Here is a 10531-nt window from a genome sequence, read left to right as displayed (position 1 = left end):
TCCTCTGAACATAACAATCCAAATGCAGGTCAGATAAGTGGTGCCAATTTTATCGTATCATAAACGTATCATATTCAGTTTTTATCGTAACAAACATCATCATACAAACATAAACAAAACGGACACGGTGGGAAAGCACGACGACCTGGATGGCATTATACAGTCTCACAAATTGTAATCCTGTCACCGCGGTCTGTCTTTATTATGAACGTTTATCCTCAGATATTTATTCACAAAATTTTACAAGTCACCCCCCCTCCAGATCCTTTGGGTTAATATTCCTCACCTCCTCCCCTTGAGAAGGTAATACACCGGCTACTAGGCGGTGACGAGGGAAGTCAGTAAAATGGAGAGATTTTAAAGTGGATGTACTTTCGGCTCATCGCTGATATTCTGTAACTCACCCTATGCTATACGCTAAATGCTGTCCATTATATACTTCAAAGCAAAAGCACAGATCGGAGCGCAAAAAGGACACCGTAAAGATAAATAAAATATATCAAAGTGAAATATAAAATACTATGACATCTTCTATGTGGGGACTGTTCACTCTCCAACAGACAATTTGAGAATGATAATAAATGGACATGATACAAATGTACGCAGGTAGTTGTACAGTACAATAACAGGTGACATGCATACAGCAGTCATAAAACGTCATAAAATTAGAAACGACTTACTGGCCGGGAGAGAACTGTTCTCAACTCAACTAATTCAGTATGGGGGTTTCTGTGCGACACCTGCCTCAGACACAATGCGTGCAGGGAAAACTTAAGATGGGTAAGGCTGGGAGAGCCTCACTCAGAACAAGAAAGAAAGAATAGAAGCAGGATAACTGCAGATAAAAAAGAAATCAGTGGAGAAAAGGAGAAGGGAAACGGCGTCAGCGTAAGTACCGGGAGATTTTGTTAATGTTTTGACACCAGGACCGAGAGAATATAATAATAATAAAAAAAAACAAAAATAAAAAAAAAGAGCTGGATCATCCAAACGTTGTGATAACGTGCTCCACTGTTGCACCGTGATGGCCTTGTTCACCAGCAATTCACGGACCGGAACGCAGAACCGTCTGTCGTTCTCAACACAGACTCCAGATCTGAACTCCTATAATACGTCAGGTCTGTCTGCGCGGGCGTGTTCTTTTCCTTCGTCTGCGCGTCGGTCGCAGTCACACTTGTCCTTTGGTCTGCTGCTGGATCCAGTCGGTGAACTTGACGACCTGCGTGTAGACGCCGGGGCGGTTCTGCCGGGCGCAGCCCTCGCCCCAGCTCACCACCCCGGCCAGGAACCACCGCCTGCCCCGCTCCAGACACACCAGAGGGCCCCCGGAGTCGCCCTGCAGGCAGACACAAACACCCACGGCTTTAGCCGGATGATGGAAGGACAAGACACTCAAAATAACACCCAAAAAAGCATCCATACTTGGCAGGCGTCCACCCCTCCCTGCAGGTTCCCAGCACAGAGCATCCTGGGGGTGACGGCATCGTCGTACAGCTTGTTGCAGGTGCCCCGGTTGATGATCTTCACAGAGGCCTCTTGCAAGCGAGACGCCAGTTCCCCTGTGAGTGAGGACACAATCGTTTGCAACGGCACACAAATATTTTGGGGTGCTGAGGAAAAAAAAATTCAGAAAGCTCTTTTCACGGGAAAGAAGATCTGACCTTGAAAGAGCAAGCTTGTTTTCAAAAGGCTTGATGAGGTCGAAACTACATATTTGTCCCTGTACCTTGGACATATCCCAAAAGCCCACCAGACAGAATCGAAATAATTTATTACTCATCATTAGTGTTGTATATGCTTGTATTTAGGCGAAATACTGGCATGAAAGATTCCCAGGAGAAGATTCCCGGTGGGCCGCTGGTTATTGGGCCGGCGACGAGGCAATCATATAAATGTTATCATTGCATTTACAATCATTTTATCATCGTGACACACGCACGCACGCACGCACGCAAGCACGCACGCACGCACGCGCAAACACACACACACACACACACACACACACACACACACACAACACACACACACACACACACACACACACACACACACACACACACACACACACACACACACAATCTGTGTATGTTTAATGGGAACCAATCATTTCTGAACCGCAGTGTGTTTATTCCTGAAAGTCAAAAATCTATGTTTAAGACAATGCAGTGCTGCTGCTCCTGCTCAGAATGCACACTCTATAAATCCAGAAGAGATGGAAGTTGCCCCGAATAGAACTCAACACTGTCACACTTTGAACAGAGAGCGAGCCGTGCACGCTGAGGAAAATGTTCCCGTCTCCTCCTAACTCACCGCACCCAGAGACGTTCTACGGGGGCCAGGGGATACTGTATCTCCTCACCTCATGAATTTTTTTACGTCTTTGTCTGTATCAAAATCAAAATAAAATTAAATTGACAGGGCATGAGAGCAGCTATCCAGAGCCTGAAAGTCTGAAAACTACGCAAGAGTATTGTATTCATTCGGGGAAAAATTTTATTCAGCCGGTTTTCAACTGATAAACATCACGTTATAACGGCCGTTTGTCCGGAACTTGGCTGATCGCTTCCACAGAATGAGGTTAATAAGACACTATCCACACCGACACAAAACATGCCATTTTCTCAAGCCGGTTGTATAACAACCTCTCTGGAGCCCTCACCGTCCTCCATGAGCACCCCCCAGCCGGTGACGAAGCAGCTGGTTCCTGTGGTGAAGGCGTGCGAGGGGGCGGGCACACAGATGGGCTGCACCAGGTCGTTGAAGAAGACCGGGGCGCCGAGCTCCAGGAGGGCGATGTCGTAGTCCGAGGTGAACTGGTCGTACTGGGGGTGGAGGACGATGCGGCGGATCGGCCGCGTGGACGCCCCGCTGCTGCCCGTGGTCATCACACGCATGCCCATGTGGGCTCGCCACGAGCGGGCGTCCGAATATCTGCGGACACGGAGATGAATGGGAATTGGTGCAAAATGAGAGGCATTGAATTAAAGTCACCGTCGATGTTGGCCGGTGTTTGACCTCGGGGTGGGAAGCTCCACCCGGAAGAGCCAGTAAACAACTGCCACACTGACACAGTGGACAAAACACTGGCTTCTGTCTCCAAACCAAAACCAAGAAAAAAAAAAGGGGGGGGCCAGTTGAAGGTTTTAAAGAGGATCCTGACGAAAGACTACAGAAACCGGATTAAAGTTATCCACAATGTTGAAGGCGAGACCAACAGCATTGTCCAGCAAAATGGCCGCCGAGTCACCATGGTGTAAAGCAGCAATGACACTGATCGCCAGAAGGCATAGGAAGCCAGGGAGGGAGATTTTCTAAGCCGTGCCATTGCAAATGTTTTGCATTTGAAGTCAGGATTTCCAGACAGCAGCCTAACCTTCAGCTAGGAAGTCAAAACCAAAGATGAAAGAAAAAAACCCAGACGCCTCACTTGATGGCATCCGAGTCCTGAAAGCAGTGCGCAGCCGAGACGAGCCAGCGGCTGGAGACCAGCGAGGCTCCGCAGACGTGGCCGTAGCGATCCATCTGCAGGCTGACCTGCCAGGGCCAGGACCCCGCCCCGGCGTCAGATCCCCCGACTATCTTGGTCCGCTTCCTGGGCCTGGTCCCACAACCTGGCCGCAGGGAGGAAGAGGTCCGGAAATCCAGTCGTAGATGGGCGGGACGGGATGAGAACGGGTGGAGAAGGGGAGGTGATTAATACGCAAAGACAAACATAGAGGCACGCATAGAGCGGCACAAAAGGAAAAAAAGCATCACAGCACTGACCGCATCGCAGCTCGTCGGAGCCGTCAGAGCAGTCCTTGGCTCCGTCGCACTCAGGGTTGATCTTATTCACACACTTTTCGTTGGCACATTTGAAGGATGACGGGGAGCAGCCTTTGTGGTCTAAGCAGGGTCAAAGGGCATCGTTTACAAGGTCAACAGACACCTATCTCTGGTCTGTTTTGCGACACAACAAAAAATCACCGATTCGACGTGAAAAGAACCAGACGGGATGGTGGCGGGGGCAGCCACGGGTTATAAAATCGCGCAGATCAACACTCACAGGCTCTGGTGCAGTTGATCTCATCACTGCGATCCTTGCAGTCGATGACCCCATCGCACACTGAGGACTTTGGCACACACACCTTGTTGGGACACACGTGGTAACATTTTCCTGCTGAAATGGCCAAGATGAGACAAAAAAAAAACAACAAAAAAAAAACCACCAGGAAAAAAACATAACTACACCATTCCTTGAAAGCATGTGGTATAGTGCACTCCCAAAAATGTTTTCTCTACTCACCGCAGTTGCCCTCTTCGCTGCTGTCTCCACAGGAGCTTTGGCTGCCGCACTGGCTGCTGGGAGGCTTGCACTGACCACTTCCACAGGATAACTCTCCTGGCTTGCAGGATGCTAGAGATCCAACACACACACCCCCAAACCCACACACCGACACACACACCCACACACTCTCCTCAAACCCTTGAACTTGTGCCTAAAAAGAAGCATCTAAGTGACTAAGGCAAACCCGGTCACCACCACCCACCCTACTGATCCGAGTGTTTGTGGGATCTTACAACCAACTTCTATTTCTCACTTTTCAACATATTTCGTCAACGACGCGCTAAAAAAGGCGCCCACGGGGACAGACTCACGGCATTTCGCTTCGTCACGGCCGTCGGAGCAGTCTTTCACGCCGTCACACACCTTCCTCAGAGGGACACAGCGTCCGTCTCCGCAGCGGAACTGGCGAGGACAGGCTGGGGACGGAGAGGCAGGTCATGTGGAGTGAGGGTGGGTTTTCTAAGGATTAATGGTTCATTTGGGCTAAACAATCAGCAATCTTTCTGTTAAAATTGTGAATGGATGGTATCGCGTTTCACTGTTGTTCTACTCTCCACTCTAACACAAGTTTCCCTTGAAAGGACAGTAGAACAAAGGCATAAAAGCAGGTAAATTGGCCGGAACGATGCTTTCAGAAGAATTGAGACCCCAGGGCCGCATGGTTGAATCCCCAGAACCCCTGAAGGAACGTGTACCGGGTTCATACATAGCTCATATTCGGTTCACTTTCCACTCACTGCTCTCGGTGGAAAAGGCGCGGTACAGCAGGTAAAAGCCCTTGTGAGTGAGAGATTCATCGGAGTGGAAGTGGAGGGAGACCGGGGAGGAGTAGACGCGCTTTTTGCTGCTGTCTGACACTGGGTCACAGAGTCTGGAAGGAGGAACATTTGGATAGTGCGTGAGCACGTGCGGCGCGTAAACCTCCAACCTCCAACCTCCAAAGTAATGGAACCCACAATCACAATATCCAGGAAGTGACACAACAAGCATAAACATGTAAATATGTAGATACACATATTTGAGCTGCCGGTACGAGTTGGAGTTTCTCCAATTGGCGTTGACTTGACTCATACAACATTCATCTTCAGACATGACCCATCTCATCACAGGGCGACTTTTTTCACTTCTTACTTTATCCCGCCCACGTCCAGCCAGTCCTTTTCGCAGCCGTCCGAGGACGCGGCGTCCTGAACGTCCAACGTCACGATCGTCATGGAGATCAGGTACCCGGGCAGCGGCGCCTGAGAGTCAGCGCACGTTCAGAGAGAGCCACAGAGTGGAGAAGCTGAAATGTGGGCTGGCTGAAACGGGTGAGCTCCTCCTTCGCTTCTCTTTGAGCGTCTCCCTCGCAATGCATGGCTCACCCTTATTGTCCAGGTGCAGTCCAGGTTTGGTGGGTAGTGGGCTGGGTAGTAAGGCGTGGACAGGGAGCCATTCCAGGAGGATATTGACCCTCCGCAACCTGCAGGGGGGGGTATTGAGGCAGATAACCGCACGCTCAGGCACACAGGATCCCAATTCAACCAGTTGGACTCATGCAAATGTCCAAAAACATATTCAATCATACAAAAAAAGGAGTGTCATCCCAGAGACACATTCATTGAGAGAGAGAGAGAGAGAGAGAGAGCGATAGATAGATAGATAGATAGATAGATAGATAGATAGATAGATAGATAGATAGATAGATAGATAGATAGATAGATAGATAGATAGATAGATAGATAGATAGATAGAGGAGGGAGGGAGGGAGGGAGGGAGGGAGGGATGGATGGATGACGGACGGACAGACAGATAGATAGATAGATAGAGAGAGAGAAAAGAGAGAGAATCCACCCGAACCTGCTTTAGGAATGGCCTGGAAGAAGGCTTTGAAGATGGCTCCATCCCTCTGCCTGCTGAAGGAGAAGGTCACCAGCATCACGTTTCCAGAAGACGTCAGCTTCATGACCGGGGATGCACCAGAGACCGGCAGTCCACACCACCTGACGTAGACATTCCCGCCCCGCGTTATGTGTAGGTTATGAATTTTGCTAAATAACATGCGTTTCCGTCTTTGCAGCAGTCGCTACCCCCGCTTTTTCAAAGCCGCACCTGGCGATGATCTTGTTCTGCAGAGGCAGCAGGAAGTCGTAGGCCGACAGCTTATGTGCAGAGCAGCTCCCCGGCGTGGCCCCGTGCAGGGTGAGGATGACCAGCCGCACCACATGGCCCGAGGGCACCCGCAGGCGCCACTGGTAGTATGGCTTTTTTGGGTTCACCAGGCTCAGAGTGCGGTTGTTACCGAATTTGGCGTAGAGATCAAAAGACATTGCTGCAAAGAGGAAATCGCGGGAGAGATTTTCTTACACGGGGGCCATTAGAACAAAATGCTCTACTCTGGCTTTCCCTTTATATCCCCGGGCTATTGCTTATACGGTTAAAATATCCGTTCTATGGTGAAACAAATGTGATACAAAGACAAGTATGGGAAGTTAGAAAGGATTATGTGACCTATCACGGCAAAAACGACCATAGATACATCGCGCTCCACTCACCTTGGAAACCGAGCTGCCACTTCCCACTCTGGATGCTGTTGGGGTTCTTAATCTTCCCCGTCTTGTCCTCTGACTCAAAGTCATCGGGGTCAAAGCCTACACGGACAACATGGAAACATCATAAGGCATGACAAAGCCTTGAGTTACACTTTACTATGGTCTGTCGGCACTAACCTACCAAAATGGCATCTGTGTTCTGCTGGAAATCCCAAATCAAAGGAAGAGGCTGAACTTGTCCTCAACAGAGTGTGTGTACTGTGTGTACTGTTGTTATGTTTGCTATGTCTCAGACTCTCTACCCAGCAGTTTGAGCGCGTCCTCGTCGCGCTCCGCGTAGTAGCGTTCCTCGTTGCGACTGCCCAGGAACTTGTTGGAGCCCGGGAGCCGCCGCGGCGCCCGAGGGGGGCTCCACCTCCGGATTGCCGCGGCGATGTCGGCCGGGGCGGAGAACTTGCTCCAGTAGAACGTGTTCAGCCCTTCCGCTCCTTCGCTGTCACACAAACGCTTTACAATGATGCTATTCCAACGTTGAGGGGGCAACAGACATACGATGCAATACTTTCCTTTGTTAAGTGTGCATATAATAACTTGTGCTCCAGTTTGATTCGCATACTTCAACTCGTTGATTTTTCAGTTCTGCATACCTGAAAGCGGCGATTCCTGAGTGTAGGTGGTAGGTGCTCCACGGGGACGACTCATAGAGTTGCGAGAACTGTTTCCCAAAAAAGCACAGACGGAAGGGAGAGGGAGAGAACAGAGCGAATATATTCGTTCGCACAGGATGTGACATCACACGGACGCAAGTGAGGTCACCTCAGCACTTTAGCGGCACGATACGCGGGCACCGCTGGTGGAATCTGCAGGCTTGTGATCCACAAAAGCCCAGATCGAGTGTGTGGGTGTGTGTGTGAGATTGTGTGTGTGTGTGTGTGTGTGTGTGTGTGTGTGTGTCTGTGTGTGTGTGTGGAAGCTGACTTTGACCAGCACAGAGCCCCTTTGTGTCTGTACCTTGTAGAGGTAGACCAAGGGTTGTGTGGGTTCCCGGCCTTGGGTTCACCCGCTATTTAATGAACAGATGGCCGGACAGATATGACGGCCAACTGACTGGCACGGCTTATTCACCTGCAGGGCTGATTACATCCCTATTAGAGGAATCCCCGAACATCAATCAGCCACTTCAATGCTCCCGCATCGCCGGTCCCTTCAGCGCCTTCCCCGGCCCCCTGCGTCCCCCTGTCCCCCCCTGTCCCCGGTCTGCCCTACTGCCCCCCGTCTCCCTCGCTCTCCAAAAGCCGCAGCTCTCACTCGTCTCTCCGCGGCGTAGGGCACAGAGCGGCCGATTGTATGAAAGCCGCACAGACAATGTTTTTATTGAGGGGCTGCTCTTCCTCTCACTCTCACTGCTCGCCGAGAGCTCACAAACGCCAGGCTTGTCCTCGGGCCCTGAAAAGGCCCGGTCCCTGGGGGTCCCGACACACACAGAAACACACTGAAACACACACACACACATTGTGCCCGGCTCCCGTTACGGCAACTTTACATTTAACACCGCCGGAGAAGCAAGAAAGCAAAGAGGGAAAGTGAGAGATGGAGTATGGGCGAGCGAGAGAGAGAGAGAGAGAGAGCGAGAGAGAGCGAGAGACTACGAGATGAGTGAGCGAAAGGGGGGGAAATGGTAGGGAGGAGTTAAAGATTAGGGAAAGAGTAACGCAGAGATGAGAGGGAGAAATAAAAGCATCAATCGACTGCAGGAAGGGGATTATTTTATAACACGGTGGTGGAAAACCACATCAAAGCTCGGAGAGCCTTTATGAGCGGGGAGCTAGAAGTTCAGAGGGGGCTGGAAAGAGGCGGAGGAGGAGAAAGAGGGGAATCTAGCACCAATGACGGACAGATCTACTATTCCACTTACATAATCGTTTAAAGCCTGAGCCTGGAGGCGGAACTGTGGAGAGGTAGAGTCCGCCAGGTCCAATGAAAAGCTAAGGTTTGGGAACTCCACACTGCCGCCGATGTAAAACACTGAGGAGGGTGGTGCTGAGGAGGGGGGAGATTGGAGAGCGTGATATACTGATAGGGTGAAATAAATAACTTTCAGGGTGGATGGTTTGGCAACAATTTAGATGCACAGCATGTACTTACACACACACAGCGTAGTATTCTACTCACATGTTAAGAAGTGCAGGGTCAGTGCGATGGCGGCGGTGAAGGGGAAGAAAGGCAAGATGCCTAACGTCCATCGCCGCCATGAGCCACATAATGGAGCCTGCCCCCTCTCCACCTCCTGGCCTGCCTGACCCTCAGGCTTTGTGTCGGAGCTCTCCAACTGGGTGGTCTTCTCAAAGACCCCCGCTCCCTATCGAGGACCAGGTCATACCTCAAATATCATCGATCTATCCGCTTGCTTCCGTATTGTTTTCGAATGATATAGGGAAAATCCATGTTCACTATGTCGCTATTTAATGTGATGAAAACAAATACAAAGACAGAGCCATTAAAGTTCATTCAAAATTATTATCGTGAGAATTAATTGAGAATTGCTTGTAGTAGTTCAAGACTAATCATTTGGGGATAAATAATTCAAAATAAATAATAATAATACTCATAATTCAAAAAAAATTGCTTAGAAATGATCATGATTCTTCAATATCTTTTTTAAAAATGGATGACCCAAAACAGAAATTGAGCAAAATAAAATTTGATAAAATAGGTATTTCGATTTTTTTAATGATCATGCTTATCATTTGACTTTCTATAAATATTTATATCAATTTAAAACACTTTGCGTTGCATGTTGTGTATATAAGGTGCTGCACAAATAAAGGGTATTACATAATAATAATAATAATAACGTCATTATTACTATATTCTTCTTCTTATTATTATTATTATTATTATTAGATCCCCCCAGAGAGCACACAAAGGTTTCTACTTGGGTGTACTTTCCCACAGCCCACCACTCAGCACACATCCATGAGAAATAACTGAAACCCCCCAGAGAATTGAAAGATTTTGCAACTGAGATGAAGATGAACCATGTGGGTCAGCCATTGAGACTAATGCTCCCCTTTTTAATCCGGGGGAATTCATCAAAAGTTCACAAAAGTTTTTTTTTTTTGTTTTTTTTCACAACAGTGAAATGTTATTTAGAAGAAGAAAAAAAAAAAAAAAAGTCTCATGATTGTTGTATCACCTCGGGGGCCCAGAGGGGCCGGAGAGGCCACAGAGCCGCAGTGAAGAAGCCTCTTACCTGGGCAGCGGCAGGGAGGGTGCAGGCTCCATGGCCGGAGATGCTGTAAACCCCGCAGCGTTTACTTTTTGGGGGAGTCCTCATGACACCGTCCCGTTCAGCTCCGGATCCGCTTCACAAGACAAAGCCTCAGTCATAGAAACGATGAGCAGAGGAGCCCCGGCTGCCGCTGCTTCGGGGGGAAGGAGCGGAGGCAGAAACCCGACCTGAGTGGCTCGGAGGCTGCGGGCTCTGTCGCTGTGCCTCCCCGGACAGGTGTGACATGGGGACCCACAATGCACCGCGGTACAATGGGACCACTATGAAGGGGACAGTCCAGGCTCAGGTGGGGGGATGTAAATTATAATATAATAGTAGGAAACACTTTCATATATATGTATACATTTAAAAAATAATTTGAAAATATAAAATTCCAAAAAA

General features: G+C 49.2%; 1 protein-coding gene across 1 annotated transcript; it reads right to left on the bottom strand.

The window, feature by feature from the left end:
- Nucleotides 1-1168: 1168 nt before the first annotated feature.
- On the bottom strand, nt 1169-10195 carry LOC307244995 (suppressor of tumorigenicity 14 protein; the record flags this gene model as incomplete). The annotated part of the gene is made up of 19 exons (XM_080020406.1): nt 1169-1336; nt 1423-1559; nt 2660-2931; nt 3428-3611; nt 3766-3885; nt 4046-4159; nt 4286-4396; nt 4639-4743; nt 5065-5198; nt 5459-5568; nt 5692-5789; nt 6167-6309; nt 6419-6638; nt 6862-6957; nt 7161-7351; nt 7506-7573; nt 8774-8898; nt 9031-9217; nt 10112-10195. The coding sequence occupies 19 exons, from the start codon at nt 10193-10195 to the stop codon at nt 1169-1171; spliced, it is 2667 nt and encodes an 888-aa protein (XP_079876532.1).
- Nucleotides 10196-10531: the final 336 nt, after the last annotated feature.

Source organism: Zeus faber (assembly GCF_960531495.2).
Source record: "Zeus faber genome assembly, chromosome: 19".
NCBI lineage: Eukaryota > Metazoa > Chordata > Actinopteri > Zeiformes > Zeidae > Zeus > Zeus faber.
This window is presented reverse-complemented; position numbering and strand designations above follow the sequence as displayed.